Source organism: Neolamprologus brichardi, chromosome 22, assembly GCF_056152115.1.
Source record: "Neolamprologus brichardi isolate AB-2024 chromosome 22, ASM5615211v1, whole genome shotgun sequence".
Classification (NCBI taxonomy): Eukaryota; Metazoa; Chordata; class Actinopteri; order Cichliformes; family Cichlidae; genus Neolamprologus; species Neolamprologus brichardi.
Genome location: NC_142124.1, coordinates 18575427 through 18598641, shown reverse-complemented (window position 1 = coordinate 18598641; position 23215 = coordinate 18575427). Strand labels below are relative to the sequence as shown.

Here is a 23215-nt window from a genome sequence, read left to right as displayed (position 1 = left end):
TTAGTCACCTTTCAAGCCCTGCCATACGCTGACCCACAGGTGCACACTACGCATGCGCCTTTAAAAACTCTTTAAATACCCCAAGTCATCTGCCACAACAAAACATTCCGCTGTCAGCCCATTCACGGCTGTGCTATAGTAGTTACTGGCGCATAAGAGGCCCTGGCAGAGACAGACAAATATTTACTTTCATATCTGCGTCTCTGCTAGTAATCTCAATCGAGAACCTGTCTGAGTATTAACGAAATTGACCTGGAGTCGTAAAAGGCTGTGTGGGGTGAAGTCGGGGGGAGACGGACAGGAGAAAAAAACCAAAAAAACAAAGATGGCTGTGTAGCTAGAGAGACAAGTCCCAACGGAACTGTCTCCAGCAGCAGCTTTAATCACCGACACGTCCCGTGAGTCCCGCGGACAGTCAGCCGGTACCGGAGCAGGGACGCAGGGAGCAGCCGAGCCGGGCCCGCTGGTGTTGTAAGCCGCTGTCATTGCGAGTAACGGCGTCGAGAGAGGGCACCAACAGCTGAGAGAGCCCGGGTTGTTTTTGTTCTGCCTGGGCAGAGGGAGAGGACTGCTGTGTTTTTGTCAACGTAGCTAGCCGCATAGTCTGCTAGCCTCACTGTAAGTCACCCCCTCCCCCCAAAAAAGTCGACATTTAATTTATCAGATAGTCGTGATTACATTGTGCACATGCTCTCGTTATTATTCATTAATTGGCGTGTTAAGATACAAGTTTGTGAATGTAGGGTCGCGTTAACAATAAGTTAGCCCGCATTCCTTCCTGACTGCCGAAGCGCTAGCATAGCTCACGTTAGCTTGCTGTCAGCTGACCGTTAGCTTGACAGGTGGTAAGCTAACCCCGAGCTAACCTGCAGGTATTTCGGGCTCAGCCTGGTCGCGGCAGGTACATAACAGGCTTTTCAAGAAAGCCACCGTCATGTCTTCACTGGAAGAGCGAGACGTAGGCGTTGCGGCCGCCCCTGGCTCCTCCTCGGCCGGCCTAGGGGTCGGGGCCGTGGGGGTAGCTGTGGAGGCTGTCGCTGGGGTCGCAGCCATGCAAGAGGAGGTCGCGATACGTCGAGAAGGGCCCGAGCCAGACCCAGACGAGCCACCCAAGAAGAGGGTGAAATTACCCGAGGGAGAGGCAGGGAAGCTGGAGGAGAGACTGTACTCAGTGCTGTGCTGCACCGTGTGCCTAGACTTGCCCAAGGCGTCTGTATATCAGGTAAACATGTTGTCAATCACAAATCTGGCCCCCTCCACCCACCCCAAAACCCCAAACAAACATCAGCACACCAGCTCAACCTCATAATAGAAGTTGCCCATGTGTCCCCAACCCTCAATCCCCACTGTCAACCTGTTGAATGTGTTGGCCAGCTCCATTTATTTTTAGTGATACTGGATCCGACAAAGGCCCCAAGTGTCAACAGCAGATTGAGCCATGAGGCCAAGAGACCAGACACAACCAGGCCAGGTGGTCAGCTGTACTGGCGCAAGTTTATAACATAATACTACCCATAATACTATAATACCCCTCATAAGACTCCCAAAACCTAAATCTGAATAATCTTTTGTCCTTTCCTTGATCTTTACCCCAGCTTTCTACATAATGACCCCAAACTGCTCTTGTCAATGTCAAAGGAGCACATTTGCTAAGTCAATCATTGTCCAGGTAGTCATCTGCATTTACATGCATGCCTGACTACACAGTGTTAATCTTTAACATTTATTGGTAATATAAACACAACCCTATGTTCTTTCAATACATAATATTCTGCACATGCATCCAGATATATTGTGTTAGGTTTGTTAAGCCCAGTTTCACACAGAAAATGACATCATTTATGTAAAAAAAAAGAAAAGGTTTTCTGTATAGTTTCTTCTTTGAGTTATAATCTGTCAGATATTTCACAGAAAGAGGCAGACAGCCTGTTCAGCAGATATAGCCAATTCAGTATTACAACTTAACCAAAATTATAAATAACCAAACATTTAAGCAAACGTGTTGAATGGTTTTACACTAAATTATTTGTTGTAATATGAATATAAATTAAACTGGCCACTCTTTCATATTTATAAGTTGTTCCAGTTTATTATTTAAATAAACCCATGTAACATATGATCTGTTATTTCATTAATATTTGACACATTTAAGTCAATATTTATTCTCTAGGTTTCTTCCTGTTTAACAACATCCCTAGATAATTTATCGCTTTCCTCAGACCTTCTGATTGACCCGTCAGCATCCTGTTTTTGTCCTACTAGTGTACCAATGGACACCTGATGTGCGCTGGCTGTTTTATCCACCTTCTGGCTGATTCCCGTCTGAAGGAGGAACAGGCCACATGTCCCAACTGCAGGTAAACCAGCAAATAAAATGCCAGTGTATCCCGATTTTGGTGACCAGTAAGTTAAGATTAAGGGTGACATAAATTAAACGTGACATGTGAAAGAAACGCAAAGGGGTATGTAACGTCGCATTCGCAGGGAGATGATCAAACAAACATATAATATATATAAGGATCAAAAGAATTTGGATTTATAATATTTAAAAAAAGAAAACATATAGATGTTAATAATCGCTGTATGTGTGACAATGTTCATACAAAGTTTAGTGCCACCTGTGTACCCAGCTATTATGGAGCTACAATCATTATAGTGAGAAGAAGCTGCTGGAGTAGATCCAAATGTTTAGAAAACATGCTAAACAAAACTATAACCAGCGACATTTGCTGCTTAATATTTTATATTTCATCTTTTGCTTGTTAGTACTGGGCCTCTTGTAAGAGAAACATTCTCACGGTTGAATTTTTAATTAGGTTTATTGAAGCATGTTTGTCTGACATCTGAATTTTTTGCACAAACACAAAAACACCTTAATTAGTTTTACTCAGCCTTATAGTACGCTTGGCAACAAAAGACATAGTACCCAGTGGCTCTTGGCTTTACTTTGCGTCAGTATATTCTACATTCCTCAAATCTTAAATATACCCCTGCCCTGAGGTGTGATTTATGCGTTTTCTCCCTGGTTGTGTAGGTGTGAGATCAGCAAGAACCTGTGCTGCAGGAACCTCGCGGTGGAGAAGGCTGTCAGTGAGCTGCCGACAGAATGTACCTTCTGCCTAAAACAGTTCCCCCGCTCCAGCTTAGAGAGACACCAGAAAGAGGAGTGCCAAGACAGGTACACACACACACACACAATGACAGTTTTTCCAAGTTTTGCAGCACTTGTAGCCAGAGAAAGTGAGAAATGAGTTCCAGGCACTTTTCTTACAAAAGGCCCCAAAAGCATCAAATGAAGTGGGCTCAGGAGAGTAAACATACGGACATGTGACAGTAGCATGATAGTGTGTGTGTGTGTGTTGACGCGCTGCAGGATCACACGGGGTTAATGTGGTGAAGCAGCTACTCCAGAGGAGAAAAACCACTAACATGATTACAGACTGCGCATTATCTTGTATGTGATACTCATGGCTCCTCATGATGTCCTATGGGGTTGTTGCTATAGCGATAGGTGACCCTGCTTAGAATACTGGTATCTGTGCGAGTGTTGCTATGACGACTGCCGTTTCGCCAGGTGTTATTTTTCGTTGTTTTTTTTCTTTCCCCTGGTCGGGTCACACAGAAAATGACGGCGGTCTCCCGCGAGGAGGCGCTGACGTTGGCTCGTACTCTCGGGGCCGTTTGCTCATTAAGATATGAGGTTTAATACGGCATAATTACAGTGCATGATTACAGGTGTTTTTGTTGGGAATCCTTTTTAAATGTCCGCGTAGGCCAAAACTTTCCAGTCAGAAGGTTGACTTATGTAAGCATGGCTTCAATTAGCCGTGCCTCGCTGCAGAGACTAACTAGTACCTTTCACATTACTAATAGCACGCGTCAACATGTTCTCGCTGAAAAGCACCGCTATAAAGGATGTAGCTAATATGAATACATGCATTTATTCCTTGTGGTTGGGTCTCATCTTTAGTGCAGCATTAATTTTCTTTAGTTCCCAGCGCACATTAATTAATACCTTTGGTGACTGTAACATCCAATCACTACACGTGTCACGCATTTATCACAAAGGACCTGTGGAAAGGATGTCGTTTATGTACACCCACGCCTTTGCTTCCTTTGCGCTCAGCTCTTTCCCCACCATTATCTTGCCAGGGTGACACAGTGTAAGTACAAGAGGATCGGCTGCCCGTGGCAGGGTCCTTTTCATGAGCTACCAGCACACGAGAGTGAGTGCTCGCACCCCACGAAGACTGGAACAGAACTCATGGGAATACTGGGAGAGATGGACCAGAGCCACCGCAGAGACATGCAGCTGTACAACAGCATCTTCAGCCTGCTGTGTTACGAGAAGATTGGGTTTACAGGTAAACCCCCCCCCCCCCCCCCCCCCCCAAATAAATAAATAAATAAAAATAAAAAAGAGGATAAAATTGTTTGGTGATATCTGTGCCTGTAATTCAGTCTTTGTCCTCATCACAGCCTTTCTCCTCCTTTCTAATTCATGCTGCATTTGTGTATCCACCCAGAGGTGCAGTTCAGGCCGTACCGCACTGATGACTTCATCACTCGTCTGTACTATGAAACGCCGCGCTTCACTGTCCTCAACCAGACGTGGGTGCTGAAGGCCCGCGTGAACGACTCCGAGCGCAACCCCAACCTCTCCTGCAAGCGTACCCTCTCCTTCCAGCTCATCCTTAAGAGCAAGGTACACTCGCTACCCACTTACTTTATTTTTAGGTTTCTTCACGCTTGCTGGATTTCACTCTCCGCCTGATGTGGTTTGAATGGAGAGGTTTGGAGACACTTAAGGTCCTGGAACTGACTTTACAGACAGATAATCAACTCTGTTACCATGACTCTAACGGGACTCTTTTACCATTTGTGCAAGAGACAAATTTCAAACAGGTTTGGAAAGAAGAGAAGAAGAGCTTAAGGGGATATTTGGTTTATCATGGTAGATTAAAGTATTCTCAAGGTACTTCTGTTTGAACACAGACGTTACCATGTGTGCTTTACATTACTGAAACTCGTCAACCATTTTGGGCTATATAGAAAATTCAAATGGTTTCTGAAAGATGAGAGCCAAGAAAAGAGCGTTACGGGTTTAGGCGGATTGGTTGTACACACAATGATCTCGTTATTTAAAACTTTAAGGGAAGTCTACATTTATTTAGTTTTAAAAGACTTTTGGTTAGAAGAGACTAACCAAAAGGTTAGAACCAAGGCAGGTTAACAACCCCAAGACCCCTGTCTGAATGCACAGAGAAGCTGCGGTAACTTCAGTGTCAGCGGTCACTGGGATTGCATGTATACAGTCTCATAAAATAAGGCTTAAAAAATGGCTTTTTTTCTCCCCACACATGTGCACATTTTCACAGCATTATGGCTGCCTTTACAGTTACAGTGAGACATGCCTGAACAGACCAAGAGTGTTTTTATGTGTCATTTTTTTATATTTTCTCTGTTTTGTGAAAAAAGCAGCAATATCTAAAATTACCACCAGTTATTGCATTATGAGGGCGAGGAATTCAGTTATGGAGAAGAAAATTCGAGGTAATAGAAGAGCCCATGGGCATTTCTGATGATAAATGTATATGTCAGCGATACTTTGAAGTTGCTTATTCTCGCCAACTGACTGTTGGCGAGAATAAGCAACTTTTCAGATGAGTTTTCACTGTAAAATTTGAGCTCACGAGCTGGAGCCGGCCCCTGCTTTAACCTGGATGTGTCTCCACAGGTAAACTCGGTCCTGGAGTGCTCCTTCCTGCTATTGAAGGGCCCTACGACGATGTGTGGATCAAGCCGGTTATCCACCACCACTCCTTCAGCAACGACACCAACGAGACCGACTACGTCCCGTTGCCCATCTCCGACTCGGTGGAGTGCAACAAACTGCTGGCCGCCAAAACATCAACCTGCGCCTGTTCATCTTCCAAGTCCAAAAATAAAGAGGAGCGAGAGAAGGAGGAGGAAGATGGAGCAGGGGGTGGGGTGGGGGTGAGGGGTCAGAGAGAGGATGTGATGATTAAAGAGAGACACCGCAGAACCATTGATACCTCTTAACACAAAAACAAATACATGAACACACATCTTCACACAGGGTACACGCTTCTACACACACACACACACACACACACACACACACACACACACACACCACTAATTACACATACCTCCTTTTGCTTTTAAAAGATAGTGAGACCCCTTGCCCGGGAAAGCTGTGAGTTGCTATAGAGATGGGTGGGCATTGATATGAGATTGTGATGGCGAGGGTGGAGCCTGCGAAGGCACGGGTGGGAATGTCGGCAGTAGTGGAGGAGCGGGAGGGGGCGGGGGAAAATTCCCAAATGGTTGGTGTGTACCTGTGGTTCGTGAATGACCTTTCAGTTCCTGACACCCACAGCCAAAGGTAGCACACACACCAACCGAAACAGGTGTAGCTGTTGTGTGCGCATGTGTGTGTGTGTGTGTGTGCCTGGGTGAGAGGGAAACAGAGTTGTGTGGCGGGGACCCCGGAGCGCAGCCGCAACTCTGCTCACCTGTTCAGGTGTCCCAAAGACGCGTGATAATGTGAAAACAGAGCGACCGACTCTGCTGAGCTGGAGCACGTGAAGGAGTGTGTGTGTTAATCTGTGTTGTCTTTTCTCCTCCCTCTACACACTGTACGCCTGAGTTTCCCCGTGAAGCTCATCATCCCACCTCCACCACCCCCCGGTCTGCATTTCATCAAGAGGAGAGAAGGCCTGGCTGCGTGCATGTGTTTTAGTTCTTCGACTTATTCCTGCAGCTGGGGGTTATATTTAACCTTCAACACTAATACCATTTTAATTTTCTCTTAACCCCGAGTATTTAAGTACCCCTGAATTTTTTCTTTCTTTAGTTGGGTTTTAGCGTGTGAACGGCCACCTGTGTAGTGCATACATGAGTGAGTGAGTGTAGACAGATCCAAACTGTGAGATTCTTTGCAAACGTGTCTCCAGGTGAGCAGTATAAGCTTAGAGGACATTGCTAGCAAGGCAGGACTACCACAAGACCTTCAAAGCCCCCCCCCCCCCTCCAAAAAAAAAGAAAAAAAAAAGTCCCCTAGGGGTTCACATTGTGTCAGTTAATTTTTGGTCAATTATCGTCTTTATTTGTTATTTGCATCTCTAAAATGAAATGTCATCTAGCAGATGGATTATCACAGGATCAGTGTAGTTCTCATTGCACATTTCTGGAGATTTTTTTGTGTTAAGTTAACTCGTTGTTTTTGTTATTTTTGTGTGTTTGTGTTATAAATCAGGTGAGCCTTTGCGTTTTAACTAGATCACACTGGGTTTAAATAAATTACCACAAACTGACTGACACACAGGAACTTCTAGGGACAGTGTATAAGTGTGTGCTGGGATTCAGCAGGAGCATGAGTGAGTTCCTGTTGTCTCTACACCCAATCCCCCCCTCGCACCCCAAATCTGTGCAGCAGGGTTAGCCTCAGAGAGTCTCAGGGCGATCAGGATTTCTTCATTCATCTGCTCAGAGATCAGCAGCCGTCTCAAGAGGCTTTTTCTGAAGGTCAGACTTCAGGTGGTGATGGATGGTGTGCGTATGTGTGCGTGTCTGTGTGTGTGGAGAGAGGTGGTGTTTTACTTAACAATGGTGACATATTAGTGTTAGACTTACTTGAAGGAAAACGAAGCAACGTTACTTAAGTAGATTCTACTGTAAAGCAGATAGATCTCTCTCCTCCTGACCTCTACTTCCTGTATTTCTGTGTTTTAATGCTTTGTCTCTATGCCAGTGGACTCACTCATCTCACTATGGCTGTACATGTGCCTTTTATTAAAGATCATGGAACCTGCTTCTGCGTGTCTGAATGTTGGGGGCAAAAAAATAGGCCCGGCTCGGCGAAGGCGTCAGCCCGTATAAATTATGCATTCAGCACCGCAGAGATGAAAGCTAAATTTAATTTTAAGGCCCGGTGTGGATGATGGATATGTTTCATTGAATTTGAAAGGGGGGGGGGGGGGGGAAATATGAATAACTTTGAGTACAAAATGGCTTGTTCAGCTCCTGAACAATAACACATTGGTAGTTATTGCCTGCATGAAAGTGGCTACATCACAGTGAGATGTCAGCTGTCTGAAGGCTTAAAAAGAGGAGTGCTGTGTGTCTGTGAAAACTAGTTTGATTTCTGGGCTGTAATTAGTTGGGTTCTGATTTGTTTATTTGACTTGATGCTGCAGGAAAAGCACCGGTGTAAAAATAATAAACGACAGCTGAATCCCATTTAGCTGCTTCACATTCAGGGCACTGCTGCTGTGCCACTGATTTACTGGGACACTTGAATAGAGTGGAGCGGCTCTTGCTGCGATTATTTACAAAGCTGAAATAAGTAGTTGTCCGTTTTATTACTTAATTAACAATGTTTTTGATAATTTTGCTGTTTTCCCACATTATGAAATGATAACATTTGTCTTCTGTGATTAAGGTAAAAACAAACACTATTCTCTTTTTTATTGCACAGGTTTCTAAGAGTAAGAGTCAGCTGTTGTAAGGCCTGAATAGACAGAATTTACTGTTGAAGATGTGTAATGAGGGTATTTAAACAGGAGGGGGCGCCTAAGTCTTACGCTGGGAATCCTTCATTTGCTTAATAGCGTGTGAAAAATGGTATAATTTGCGCCCTGTAAGCTGCTCTTCTGTTACTGCATGATCATTTTAGTCTCCTAGCCCTTTTGATCTAAAAGCCAATATCCTGATTGATCATACCAATCAATATGCTTTATGTAAATCCTTTACTTGCTTGCCATCAGTCTCTTATTTCTAAACTCTGGACTTTTCCACAGCGCACTGATCAAGACTGTTTATGTCTGGGTGTGTGGTACGTTTGGCTGTCCTCCTACACTGAGCTTTATTTCCTGGTGTCTCGTCTCATCTCAGCTCTATCTAATGCCATTAGCATGATCATCATCATCATCATCATCATCATCGAGTTCAGAGGAAACAGAGTCAGGATGATATAGAAATGTGACCTCATCAGTCCAGCCACAGCACTTTATTCTCTTCACACAGTGCATTTGCTTAAAACACAATATATATAATTTAATATCAATATAAAACTCCATTTGTGTATATAAATTATGCATTCAATACAGCAGCTCTTATATATACTTTTAAGCTTTGGTACAGTGGAACATTTATCTCTGTGAGTGCATGTGTGCATACAGCATATCCAGGGGGCATTAGCAGGAAAGGGGAGCAGGAGGTTGTGTGAAAAAAGGTGTTTATGTGTTAACCATGTGTGCGTGCGAGCGAGTTCACGCATTGACTAATGTATCAGTGCTCGATCAGTACTGTGCACTCCAGGCAGGCGTGCTGAGGTTAGCGCAGGTAGAAGGTTGGCAGCCGCTGAGGTGGGAGGGCTGGGGCACCACGCAGCAGTAACCAGTCTCCCCACCTACCCCGGTCACAGCTTTACTTTGGGGAAACGACACCGGAACACCTCCCTGCAGAGAGACAGGGAGAGAAAGAAGCAAAGTTGGTGCTGGGAACAGCTACAAGAAGCATTTAGTGAGAGGGTTTCTTCTCTGGGCTCAAGCAGCTTCAGACTGATGCCCAATGAGACCTTTCTGGTGTTTACCTGAACCATGCTACACTGATGGGAGGCAACCGGTGAGTAGGTGCCCAGTACAGCCTGGGGCTGGGTGTGGGAAGACTGCTGCACCCTCACAGCAGGGGCATAACCTCCTAGAGACACACACACATATATAAAAAAGAACATTATTAATGATATGATACTGGGATTAATGAAAGAAATTAACCATATTAGACCATTATAAATATTTAAGAACACGTCAGAGGAGATACAAGATCTGGTTTGAGGCTTCGATACTGCTTTAAGAAACCATAAAAATACACATAGAACATAATTAGTCTTGAATGTGTAGATCAGTGGTTCTCAGAATGTGGTCATTATAAAGAAATTAAGCTGATTGAATATGACTTTCATGGAAAACAAGAGTTTTATTATAGTGAGTGGAGCTATATCCTCTATTTGACACTCATTCATTATTCTGTTTTCTCTTTCTGAGAAGAGCAAATTAAAAATAATATCTAATTTGTTCCTCAGTTTTATCTGTGGTAAATTTGGTGGGATGCAGTTTATTCCACTTGGCGCTGCTTGGGAAATTACACTTGCATGTTCTCCATCCTTCACTCAGTCCGGCTGATGGAGTCATTTAAATTTCCTGCCAACTTTATACAATAATTTATTTCGTAAATTGCCGCAGATGACGGGACTGAATTGTGTCTTCTCGCTCTTTCTCACTGTGATGAATAGAAGCAGCAGGAAAAGAGACCGGTTCACTGTGAGACCCTCAGACTACATCTCTGACAGTGTAACGGCCCCCTCCTCTACTGCCACAGCTTGTTTTCTCTCTCTCTCTCGCTCTCTCTCACACTCACACACACACACACGCACGTACACAGGAAGAATGTACCTGTTGGCTGAACAGCTTGGCTGTGGACTTGCTGAGTGGGTGAGGCAGGCCTGCATCCATGCTGAGCTGAGGTAGGGTAATAATACACAGGCACCTATAGGACATTTATAAGAGTAGCTTTATTCAGTGTATGATTGTCTGTAATTATTCCTTTAAAATGTCCGTATTTAACTAAGAAGAGACCTGAGATATAAAGCGCTGGTGTATCCTTACCTGAGGTGAGGGCTGGCAGTAGTTGGCAGGGTTGGGAGGAGGGGGAGGAGGATGAAGGGGAGGCGCTGCATAGATGTAACCCTGACTGGAAGGGTAGAGGGGCGGGGCTTCACCCGCTGACTGACAGCTCACATGAGCAAACTGTGAGGAGAGCTCTTCAATCTGTAGGTCAAAAGAAAGGAGGTCAATGTGCACAATACTTCAAACGCACAGCAGTGGAGGTGCCGCGCTGCGATACATACTGTAGAGTATGGCTGTGGGGGGGTGACAGGTAACATCTGTGGAGCTGTGTAAGAGACAGACGAGTACTGAAGCACCTGAGAGAGACACACATATGGAGACAGAGATAAAGGCACAAACAGTGGCATGTGCTTGAGTGTCAGCTAGACCGTATCTTGCATGTAAAACACATCTTGCTGTGCGTGTGTGCATGTTTGTGTGTGTATGTATGCTACCTGCTGCTGCGGCTGCTGAGGGGGGGAGCCCTGCAGCTGAGTCTGGCTCCTGATTGGCTGTTGATTCTCTGGAGGGTTGTACACAACCGGGGTTCCATCAGGGTTGAGGAAAGGCTGCCCTGAGAGGTCAAAGGTTGGGTATGAAAACGTGCTTGTCTTCTTTAAAATAAGATCTGTGTGTGTGTGTGTGTGTGTGTGTGTGAGCCTGCGTTTGTGTCAATTACCAGTATGTGGGTTCACTAAAATGCTTCCCGGCGGGATCCCATTCTCAATAATGTAGCTGGGTGCCTGCTCCTCCATGATGGGAGGAGAAGAGTGAGGACAAGTGGATGGCAGTCTGTACAGAGAGATGGAGCCTGGGAGCGTTCGAAAGAAGAGAGGAGGGAGTTTTATTATAACACCACTTAACAGATACCACATTTCCACACCCCACCTGTCTGTGCTACAGACATAGCGCGCGGCCCCTCGGCGCAGTCTCAGTGACGTTTTGTTCTTCCTGAAGATGTGAAGAAGGCTGGAGGTGTTGTGTGAAAATTTACAGCTATGGTGTGCGAGCGCTCATGGACCGAGTTAAAAATGTTCACACCACAACTTCCACCGCTTTTTGCTAATTAGATGCAACCACTAATTTATAAACAGTGATTTTTCCCAAGTGCGGCGATGGCGCCGATGTCTGCGCATGCAAACGCGAGCGCTCAGGTGCGGATGAACCGACACGTCTCACCCTTTGATGAGTGAATTTACACCTTGAACGTGTGACACAGGAAGTGTCACAAAGTCATTAAATGTTACGCTGAGACGAAGTACAAAAAAAAAAAGACCCACCTGCACCTCGTGCGTCCCAGACGTTGTTAGCAGGTTGGCGGGTCTTCTGGGGGGCACTTGTCCATTGGTAGGAGGAATCTGACTCTGTGCTGCTCCAAGGTCGGGGGTCGTTGCTATAGTGACAGTCAGTCTCTGTGCTGCTCTGCCTGCTGCTGCCTGTCCAGCTGGAGCCTGAGCTGTCACGGCTCCCCCTGTGAGGCACATCCAGAATTATCCTACCGTCTTATTACCGCATGAGAGGTGCACCACTAAAAAGCCACTAAAATTATCTCTAAAACCTTTCGTTTGTGCCAAGATTCCTAAACCCTGATTCCCACAAACTCATGAAAATAAAATCTGGGTCTTATTCCTGTTTCTGCTGAAAAGCTGTGTGCCAGCCAGGCTGACCAAATTAAAATGATAAATGACTGTGCATCTGTGCCGACGAAGCTCTACCTGAAGAGTCTCCTCCGGGCCTCAGCATCTGGATAGTACTCGTCCACATGCCTGCACACACACACACACACATACACACAGACATATATAAATGTTCTCATCTAAATATAAAAGCTGAAAGGCTGAAATGGAAAAATTGCACTGCAGGCAAGGTTACCTGGTTTCTGCATGGGCGCTCTCTGGGGTGCAGAACGGCTGTAAAAGTATGGCAGAGAAATTAGTGAAAATCCTTTCTGTGCCCGTGCCGCTGTGTCGGTTTTGTCCTCCTTGCTCTCTTTCTCTCACCTCTTTGTTGAAAATGCGCTCCCGTGCTCTTTGGTACTCTTCCTCTCTCTCCTCCACCGACTTGCTTTGCCTCTCTTGGAAAGGGTGGAGACGTCTCTGCTGTGAGGAAGCAAAGAGAGGCCAGGTGAAATCATCAATGGGATCAAAGTCACTTAGGATGGAAATTTCCCAAATGAGCTGCAATATAGGAGGTCAGACAGACCTGGTCATCTGAGCTGTTGTCTCTCTTTAGGATGATTTTCCACTGCTGGATCTCCTCTGTCTTGTCTTTATGCACCTTGTCCACAAAACGCTCCTCGGGTCTTTAACAAAAGAAATTAGGACTGCTGTTAAGTTTGCACTGAAAAGTAGCGCACTACAGGAGAAATGCACATTGTGCTTGCTTACATGCGTGTGCTGCTGGTCCGGTTGATGATGACAGATTTGCCTGTCTGGTCTACATTGTGCTCCATGCCAAAGTAGGCCGCCACCCGATGGACCAGCATGCGGTGGTAGGATGACATGTGAGGGAATTTTTTAAAGGGACTGAGAGAGGGGAAAAACAAAAGGAGAGATACGGGAGTAAGAGAGGAAGAGGGAAAGCGAGTGGGAAGGTGAAAGAGAAAAGAATAGACTTTAACACTCCAGCACTATCATAACATATTCACTTAATCTTTAAAACGTGAGTTGTTGTTTTTTTTTAAAGCTCAGTGAAGGTGTCCTTTCACAGACACACACACACCTATTGCTGGTGATGAAGTCAATCATGTCCTGCTCCAGTTTAAGCAGCATCATGCGGTCCCTGGGGTTGCTGTTGAGGGTGTCGACGATAAACTGGTGCAGGTCTATGCCGGTGGAGTCGGTGTACTCCACACTGGACTCTGAGAGCGACACGGGCACAGGCAGGATGTGTTATAAGACAACAAACACAATCCAAAATTACACCGCAATATTAAACACCCCAGGAGAGCCACATGTAAATAGCGGCACAGAGTCCAATTTTATTACATTTTATTTGCTTCCTTCTTTTCTTTCTTTTATGAGATATTTCGAAAACACACACATACCTTTGGACAGTGAAGGTTTCTTTGGATCTGTGCTGCTCTTCTCCTGCTCTTCCTCTTTACAGGAAGTTCTTCTGTTGTCATGGCAGCTCGATGAGATGTTTGCGTCTGGAGGTGCCTGAAAAAGAAAGAAAGAATAAGTTGAGTGTGGTGGTGATGGTGATGAGGAGAAGGTGGATTATTATGTGTGTACGTGTGTTACCTGGGTTTCTTCAAATGGTGGGCAGTCCTCACAGACAGCTTCAGCACGCACTAACTTTGGTCTAGCCTGAAACACACACACAGACACACACACACACACACAAGCAATATTATGAATTCATAGAGTCCAATGCAATCAATATTTTAGAAAGAATGAATAATGTGAGGCAGAATTATTTTAGCTTACCTTGACTTTTTTCTTTGGTTGAACCTGGCTGCACTGTTTCTGCAAGTAAGGATACAATTTATTATAACAGCGTGAACGGGCATCGGTGGAGGGAATACATAATTTTCAGTGGATCCACACTTAGTGTTGCTTACCTGCTGCTCGAGCTTCTTAAAGTCACTCTGACACTCCACGCCCTCCTTCTGATTGCACGGGGACAAGCGTGACGTAGGGAAGGGGCAGCTGACGACGTCACATGACGTGACAACGGAGGGCTTTAGGAGGACATCTGTACTTGCTACAACTGCTTCAGTCATCCTTCTAAAACAGAAAAAAACCAACAACTTCCACTCTGAGCCTGTTTACCAAGTGGGTGTCTGCATTTGTATATTTTACTGCTATTTAAAGATATTTTGCCTGCATTTGCATGAGTCTCTGTTTGTGTGTCTGTGTGTGTGGGGGCACATTTTTCCTACCTATGTGGAGTTGTTTACTGTTGAGCCTCACAGGTGAATGATGAGGTCATATATCCCATGTTCCCACAGGGCAGCCAGAAACACAATTATCGTCTCCGCCTCTGCTCGCCTCCTCTACTGTTCTTCTCTCTCTCTGCCGGCACTTTACTGGAGAGGGGGAAATAGCCTAAAGAGTTCAAATAACACAGGAGGGGAGGAGAAAAAAAAACTGTTAGTGGTCATTTAACAGCAGAAACTGCACTACACAGTTTGACGAACACACTCGGAGCATAAAGCTGCTGGAAATGACATCAAGAAGATCAAGTAGCTGAGCTTGTGTGTCTCTGTTTCCAAAATGTTCTCCTGGCGTCACAGTTAATCACTGCCTAACACCAGCGAGCGTTTTACAGTAAACACGCTCGTGTATCGGTGACGGTAACGCGCAGCCCAGTGCTCAGATGCTGCATTCGCTGTGTGTATTTACGTGTGTGCGCGTGTCTGCGTTCGAGCGTGTCCGCGAGCTTTTCTTAGAAGCAGCAGCTGTGGAGAGTATCACCCGATCCGGCCCGCTCTGATATTCCTAGAATACCAAGCTGAGTCTCTGATCCCAGTGGTGAGAACATAGCTGAGACCAAAGAGATAGACAGACGGGCACGACGCAGTGGCATTCCTCCATCATTTCCCAACAGGGCCGAATTCTGCTGTAAGACACAGCTCAAGGGGACACTTACTCCTGTAACACCCGGGACAGAATAACGAGCTCAGAGGATGCAGAGTCCCACAGCATGCTTATTTAACACCCGACTGGAGATGATGGCAGCCTTTTTTTGTTAAAAAGAAAAAAAGAAAAATCGTCTGTCAGTCCATGTGCAACCAAAATGGTGTTTATGCTCCAGTGAAATGAAACACTGTACATGACAGCAAAAGAAAGGGAATTATTCTCAGTATGGCACACAGGAGACTAAACATGTGTGTGTTGGTCTAACATTTTACGTACTACTTAAAGAAGGTGAATCATAATGTACTGATGTGTAGTATTGATTATAGTTCCAAACATAATGACCATCTGCTGATATTAGTTTTGATGTCTTAACACAAAGCTGGAAAAAAGCCGCTTCTCTGTCTTGGCGTTGTGATCCTAAGAAGAGACACACACACTCTCGGACATCATTTTGGAGACTCCCCAGCGTGATGTTGGCCAGTTGCTGCTGAACTGTCCTTCAGCCAAAACAGACCAGTTTCATGAGCGCTGCCTGAGGCCGACCCTGACCTTGCACCTCGGAGAGGGGAGGGGCGGCGAGCAGTAAACGACATACAATCAAAGACAAACTGAGTATTAAATGAGAGGGAGCAAGCTGCTGTTGAGCTGCGTTATACCTCAACCATTGAGAGGAGAAATGGAAAGACGGAGCGGGACTGGGGAAGGATATGCACTACAAGGAAAACAAGACGAATGGGAGGTGCGGGAAGCAGGGGATGAAGAGAGATGAGGAAGCAGTCTGTGGAGACTTTAAAGGTGAAGAGGGGTGATGGGAGGCGATGGAGAGCGAGCGAGAAGAGTGAAGAATTAACGAGGGAGAGGCTCGCCGTGCAGTCTGTCTCCGGGCTTTTCAGCCGACGGCCGTGAAGAGGGGATTTGAGTGGAGCTACCAGGTTTTTTTGCGCTGAGCACTGCAGAAAGTGGCCGGCCGCCCGGGGAGAAGGTGTGACACGATCATTAGCGTGTGACGGATGGCAGCGGGAGGCAGGGAGCGCCAGTACCCGCTACATCATCATCCATCTGCTGCTCTCCCCGAAGCCTCCAACCTCGGAGCCACTTACTCACCAGGACACCTTTCTTCTCCAGCCAAAAGCTGCCTGGCTTATACACACTGAGACACCGGCGGACCAGGGGGAAAATGTCCAGAAACTACTTTAGATGGCCACTGTCAGCTAAAGCGGGTTATATTAAGTCCTCAAGCCTGCTGCAGCCATGTTTGTAATTAAGGCCAATGGAGAGAAAGAGAGAAAGAGAGAAAAGAAATCTGCCTTTGAATAGCAGGGCTATAATTACCATGCATCATTTAACACAGAGATCCACATCATTGCTTGTGTGCTCTTTACACTTGTAGACATTTATCTTTACATTTTACCACCTCCAAGGAATTCATTCGCATCCTTCCATCTCAAGAAAACCTACAAAAACTAAAATAAAAAATAAAAATCCTCGCTGCCTCTGGCCACAGGAGCTGCTGCTGCTGTTTGTGTTTTGTCTCTAAAGGCTGCAGCTGAATCTAAAACAAGATTTCATATGTTTTCTCCCTCAGCCCGGGAGCTCATTAGGAAATGGCTCAGTGACAGACTGAAAATGAGAGAGCAAGTCTCTCTGGTGTTAAAACAATAACTGAGAAATTTTGAGGCAAACTCGCCGCTTTGTTCATCCATAATGTGTACAGCCTCTGCCCCCACAAGCTCCTAATTGGGCTGTTTTTGTTTCCCCTCTTGCATAATATAATGGTGCCTCTTTTTTTTGGTTTAGACATACAGTATATATTCATTCCATCTTGCTAGCAGGCTTTTACTTCATCTCCTTGCTGCTGCACCCTCCACTTTAAGACAGTGAGAGATGCATAGGAAACTAGGCTACACATGTGAGATTTAGGTTACAGCACCTGGGCGGCCACAGCAGTCTTATCACTTAAGTGTCTTGCGGGTACGACAGCTGCACTGGTCTGCAGCTGAAGTCGAAGGAAAGGCGAGGAAAACACCTACTGTGCATACATGCAGATACAAACAAACATACATGCAGCTCATCAGGGAGGAAAGGGCTGGCGATAGTGGGTTAAAACAAACACACACACATTTTTTTTTTTTTAAGTAGGCTGCAAGAAACAGGTGGCATCTTCATGCACAACTTCGAAGCATCCTGTTGACCCACATAGCGGGACGGGCCGGTGTTTGATAGGGCATGTGCGGTCTACTTTCGGGTTGCGGCTCGCTCTCTCTCTCTCTCGGTCCTGGAAGCTAGAAAGCCGGTGGGAGCGTGTGTCGCATTAAGCTGACACACCGGGGCTATTTTTACACCAGGGGCAGGGAGTGGACCTCCTGCTCCGGGACTTCACCGTGCTGTCAGCGTGAATCGGAAGGATGGCGGATGTAAAGCAGGAGGAATAATGTGGATGTTATAGAGGAGGGGCAACTTAAACTGACATTTGTACACTTAAAAACACACACGAGGAAATAAGAAATATTAATAAAGTGGCGGAAATTCCTTTGTTAGAGCATAACGGACCTCTTTACTAAAGTAATAATACGCATATTGAGTTGACTATAAGAGGCTTTTATCGGCGGTTATCAATCCGCGGTGTCGCTAACATTTCCCCCTGTCGCTACAGGGGGAAATGCGGCTGATAGGTGCGCCCCGGGGCGCAGTTAGCTTGTCAGATTACCGGTGTTAGCCGCTGTCAAAAAGGAGAGCCAAATTACAAAACAATGTTCAACCCAAGTCGATGAGTCGGTGTGATTTAAAAAAAAAAGTAAGTGATACAAAGAGGAAACGGAGGTGACATAACAGCATCAAAAGAGAGAGGGGAGCGTCACTGTCTGCCGGCGGAGTGACCGTTAATCGAGCTAACCGCGGAGATGTACAATTGTTGCCGCGGTGACGGCGTCAGTTAGCTTACCGTGAGCAGGCTGATGTCTTCACTCCCTCCGCGGTGCTTCTGCCAGAGCAGCTTACAGACCGACGGTCCGCCGTACACCCTGCCTCTGCTGATTGTGAGCTCCGTTGCTCCTCCTCCGCCTTTTGCCTGTCTCTGTCGGAGCAGAGGAGCAGGGAGGGATGAAGGGAGGGAGGGAGAGAGAGAGAGAGAGAGAGAGGAGGAGGGCCGACAGCTCTGAACCCTGAGCCACGCGCCCACACACACGCGCAAGGAATGCACGAGAGCCGGCCCTCCAGCAGCCCACTCATCTCCATCTCGGTCCCTGCGTCTCCCTCGCTGCAGGAGCGGCTGTTTCTCTTTTCAACTCGGCTCAGCCTCCTTTACAACTACCGCAATAATCACTAACTACACTTGAATTCTCTTCTATCGGAGCTAAAAATATGCCTCATGTACCCTGTTACCTCATGTAGCCTACTTTAGTTGAGTATTAGCCAGCGTTTTGGGCCAAGCTGCTCCATCACAGCAAGGAAAAAAAGATATTGTGCTTTTCATATAATTTATTTATAGTTAAGATAACTTACTTCCATTAAAGCTCGTGTAGTCTTAATAATATTATGCTAACAGTACATTTCCAAATAATAGCCATTACTGTGCAAAACTTTTGAGACACCCCTCATTTCTTTTTATTTTGCCAGGGAAATTGGAAACAGGTTCAGGAACTTACTGAAATATGCAAACATACATATAAATACATTATATAAACCAAACAGAGTTTGTACAATCCTAACAAGCTTGAAATGCAATATTTGGTGTGACCATCTTTGCTTTTCAACACACGCTAAACTCACTTAAGCAGCTTTCTTGTAATTTCTTTAAGTAGTCATCAGGAATAGTTCTCCAGGCTTCTTAAAGGACATTCAAAGATCTTCTTTGGATGTTTGCTGCCTTTTGTTCTGTTCTCTAGCAAGATGATCCCACACTGCAGGCACAGTCCAGTCCAGTCCAATCCAGTCCAGGCACTGGATTTGATTTGTGATTTGTGACAAAGTGCCTAAAGATTCCATTTAAATGTTGGTCTTTGCTAAGCTTTCTGTCATGTGTAAACACAACACCGCTTCTGATTCATGGTTCAGCATTAGTTAGCTTAATAAACAAGGAAAAAAATGTTTGAAAATGGTCAGGTAGAAGCCCTGGACTCAGTTTCCGTAAAAAATCAGCAAATGTCCAATGAAAAACTCTGGGAGACATTAAGAAATCCTGCAGAACTATTGCTCAAGACCAGTTAAAAAATACAAGAAAGTCTGGCTTTTTGAAACCAAAATATAAAGAACATACAGTGCTGTAATTAAAATAAAATAACTGCACTCTGCACGCTGTTACAGTTATGGGTGCTCGTATTAAATATCTAAATATCTATGTATGACAACTCTAAAAACTCAGTTTTAGGCAGTTTTTTTCTGCTCTTGAATCTGTAGGGAAAAAAATTATTTTTTAAAGAAAGGGGAAATTCGTAAATGATCATTTAGACCCTCTGTTTGCAACTGACAGCCAATTGGAAGAAAGTTGGCCTGGGCGGACGGAAAATAGAGGTAAGACATCTTGGTTCATACAGAGGACTAACTGAGGCCCAGTGTAAGATGAATAAGGACTACTATGAATAATGCAAAGCTACCATACTGGGGTCTACTGATACAAATGTGGGGCTGGAAATGAGCATAATGGGTCCAGTTTAAGAGAACATTTTAACTGCAGACTCTAAATACGTACTGGATATGCACTGAAAGGAAGTTCACACTGGCAAATGATTTCTTAATAAATGACCCAACATCTCCAAGCATGAGTACAGAACAGATTTGCATAGCAGATCTGGTAGCGTCTCATCTGTCACTTGGAGACTGGCGTTAATGTGAGGAATGGGGGGGATCTGTTTTTAAATTTGAACTGTGTTACTTGTGCTCTTTATTAAGAAGAAAGTATGAATGTCACTTTCACTTCAGCTTCCAATCTGTTTAGATTTTTTTTTTAGCAGTTACATTTAAATATAATTTCATTAATTACAAGCATTAAAACAATTGTGGTATATTATTCAGACTGTATGTTTTAGCTCCTGCAATAACGAGCGTTTACAGTATGTAGGGCAATTTAAATATTCTACACGTACGGTATATGGCCTATGAATTGTGCAGTTAATTAAAAATCTGCCACGGTACAATGTTAGACCATTCAAAACCGCATTTAATTACAGAGACAAGAGCTGCGTGTGCACAGCCTATTGTGTGAGAATAATTAGACAGCCTGTTATATCACACGTTGGTTAGTTTACCTTGATGAATAGCAAATAAATCGCTGCCTCCTTTTTGTTTTCTGTTCAGGAGCCGAAGACTGGAGTATCCTTTACCCAACCACGTCTGTTGGGACTAACCATTAGTGCTACTCATGGCATTTACTCAAGTAAAAATGTCAAAAAGTGGGTTGTTGCGCGAGCTGGATGAAATCATATGTTTCCATTCATACAAAATCTTCATTTCATAAAACTAATGGTGTATTTAAAAAAAATGGTTATTACTTGAGTTTTACAGAGGAGAGCTACACTAACTAGCCACTTAATTAGCTAAACCTGTTAGACTGTTTGTTAACACAAAAAAACTAATCAGCCACTCACATCATAGAAACTCATAGTTTCGAACTGGTCATCTACTGGGATTTTCTCACACAACCATCTCTACAATGGTCTGAAAAAGGGAAAATATCCAGTGAACGGCAGTTCTCAGGGTGAACATGCCTTGTTGATATCAGAGGTCAGAGCTGCTTCAAGCTGATAGGAAGGAACAAGAAGTCAAAATAACCCAAATAACCACTTGGTACAACCGAGGTATCCATCTGCAACATTAAGATGGGAGGGTCAGAATTGGCAGTAAGCACCATGAAAGCATTGATCCATCCATTTCCATCAATAGTTCAAGCTGCTGGCGATCATGTGGAGGATATTTTCTTGGCACACCTTGGACCCCTTGTGCCATCTGAGTGTAATTTAAATGCCACAGCCTACCTGAGTATTGTTGCAGACTTTATCCATCCCTTTATGACCGCAGTGTACCCGTCGTCTGATGGCCGCTTGCAGCAGGTTAACAAACCATGTCACAAAGCTCAGATCATCTCAAACTGTTTTTTTGAACCAGTGAGTTCATTGTACTCAAATGGCCTCCAGAGTCACCAGATCTCAATCTAATAGAGATTCTGCAGACACGTGACATTAACTTGTCTGACTGTTGCACTTTTAGACGTATAACAATCCTGACATGTCAAGTGAGTGAAAAACCTAATAAACATGATGTAGATGAGATAAACTATGGCAACTACAAGTAAACAAACATTTCACATTATTATTTATGCATTTAAAAGTTCACCTGTGTTTAGTGTAAGTGTTTTAAAACCACCTTTGCACTTTTCCCCAGGTATGTCTGTTTTGTCAACTGCAAATTACAATAAATTTGAATATAACATATCCAAATGAGCTGAACCTGCCGCTGAAAACCAACCCCTAGTTATATTTGTGTATTTATAATAAAACGGTTTGGCCATCACAGCAGATATGACCTTAGAGGCCTTAGCTGCAGGAGGCTTGTATACTTTATCAACATGTCAGTGTGCGCTAACCACAGAGGACCTTTCAGGCTGACTCATCTCCTTCTAAGGTTTCACCACAAGATACGCAAGTTAAAAGGTATCTTTTTACGTGGATGACATCGAGCTTTATATCACACCCAGGTCTGTTTTAGTGATACTGAGGTCATCTTTGCAAACATAATGAACTGAGGGGATGACCCCGCCTGCTAGTTTCCCAGGACAAAAAAAGAGTCCCTGAGTTCCCCTGTCAAACACCCTGTATTTTTCGTGCTGCGTGAACCGATTGATCGGTTGTAGAGCTCATGACTGAAAATTCATTAGGAAATTACAATCTGTAAACTCACAAAGGACTGAAATGAAAAGCTCTTCAAATTAGACTGAGGAGTTTTGGTCTTAAAGGTATTTTCCCACCTTATAAGATTGAAAATAACTACAGTACACCCCGTGATTCAGCATATTTAATCACCTTTAGCAGCGACAACTTGAAGTAATCATTTTCTGCATGGCTTGATGCATGCTCAATCATCCAGGAAAGGTTGATTCTGTTCATCTGGACGTAGCGTTTTCAGTGCGAGAAACATTTCGTCACTCACCCAAGTAACTTCTTCAGTCTGAGCTGACTGCAGGTTTCCCCAACCTTTAAATAAGTACATTGCACAATGACTGAAACTAGCGCCACTGAATAAACAATGGGCTGTGAAGTCAGCTCCTTGATCATTAATATGCAAATTCTCATGACCATTGATAAACAACTACTGATCAAAGCCCATGTTATCAATAGCTTCAGTTCATTGAGGTCTGTGTGCATTGATTTATCCACAGCTATCTTAAAATCCTGCCACATCATTTCATTTGAGCCACTGCAATCTCTTGATTCTTATCTTTTTCTGTCATTCTGTTGCAGACGAGTAGCCGTGCAGCTTGTGTGCAAAGATCATTGTTCTGTTGCGTTACTCACTTGGGGTCAAGCGTCAGCTGTCAAACAGATTCAAGCTGCCCAAGTGCAGTGGCTGCAAATCAAGCCATCACCATCAGCCCTCCACCACCGTGCTAGCCTTAGACATGAAGTGTTTCTCCATTATGGCCAGACTTCTCCACTTCTCCATCCAAACGACATTGTTCCAGAGGTCTTGCGGTTTTTTCAGATGCAACTTTGCAAACCTAAGCTGTGCTACTACTTTCTTTTTAGAGAGAAAAGAATTTCTCCTGGCAACTCTCCAAGCCATACTGTACTGGCATGACCTTTAACATTTAACACGCTAACTAAGGCCTGTAAAGCACGAGATGTAGCTCTTGGGACTTTTTTGAGTCTGAGCTTGGGGGAATTTACGGGGATGTCCACTCCTGGGAAGAGTGTGGCAATGTGGTAACACACACCTGAATGCTCCAGA

At 44.6% G+C, this 23215-nt stretch overlaps 2 protein-coding genes across 4 annotated transcripts; one reads left to right on the top strand and one right to left on the bottom strand.

The window, feature by feature from the left end:
• Window positions 1–85: 85 nt before the first annotated feature.
• Window positions 86–7837, top strand: zftraf1 (zinc finger TRAF-type and ring finger containing 1). Its single transcript, XM_006787755.3, is given in 8 exon segments — window positions 86–1222; window positions 2263–2357; window positions 3035–3178; window positions 4153–4364; window positions 4527–4705; window positions 5738–5771; window positions 5774–5902; window positions 5905–7837. Coding segments are annotated over 8 exon segments (1125 nt in total). The 5' UTR covers window positions 86–934; the 3' UTR covers window positions 5949–7837.
• A 1157-nt stretch (window positions 7838–8994) lies between these two features.
• On the bottom strand, window positions 8995–18437 carry arpp21 (cAMP regulated phosphoprotein 21). Of its 3 annotated transcripts, none has more exons than XM_087835084.1 (20): window positions 18219–18435; window positions 14578–14743; window positions 14257–14422; window positions 14123–14161; window positions 13937–14002; window positions 13738–13852; window positions 13413–13551; window positions 13079–13216; window positions 12894–12993; window positions 12692–12787; window positions 12564–12601; window positions 12407–12457; window positions 11972–12162; window positions 11371–11502; window positions 11147–11265; window positions 10934–11008; window positions 10692–10853; window positions 10479–10572; window positions 9620–9726; window positions 8995–9485 (listed from the first exon to the last, which is right to left on the bottom strand). In XM_087835084.1, the coding sequence occupies exons 3-20, from the start codon at window positions 14416–14418 to the stop codon at window positions 9327–9329; spliced, it is 1983 nt and encodes a 660-aa protein (XP_087691210.1). In that variant the 5' UTR covers window positions 14419–14422; window positions 14578–14743; window positions 18219–18435; the 3' UTR covers window positions 8995–9326. The 3 variants fall into 3 exon arrangements, with proteins under 3 accessions (XP_087691210.1, XP_087691209.1, XP_087691208.1); XM_087835083.1 differs by having other exon boundaries at window positions 12692–12790; window positions 18219–18434; XM_087835082.1 differs by having other exon boundaries at window positions 12564–12787; window positions 18219–18437.
• Window positions 18438–23215: the final 4778 nt, after the last annotated feature.

What these genes read in the sequence shown, in the direction of transcription:
- arpp21 (XM_087835082.1), bottom strand. Translation starts at nt 14,418, where the DNA reads ATGACTGAAGCAGTTGTAGCAAGTACAGATGTCCTCCTAAAGCCCTCC. An exon ending in CACCATTTGAAGAAACCCAG is followed by an intron (nt 13,853 to 13,936) that starts GTAACACACGTA and finishes TTTCTTTTTCAG; the next exon opens with GCACCTCCAGACGCAAACAT. An exon ending in ACTGCCAGCCCTCACCTCAG is followed by an intron (nt 10,573 to 10,691) that starts GTAAGGATACAC and finishes AATGTCCTATAG; the next exon opens with GTGCCTGTGTATTATTACCC.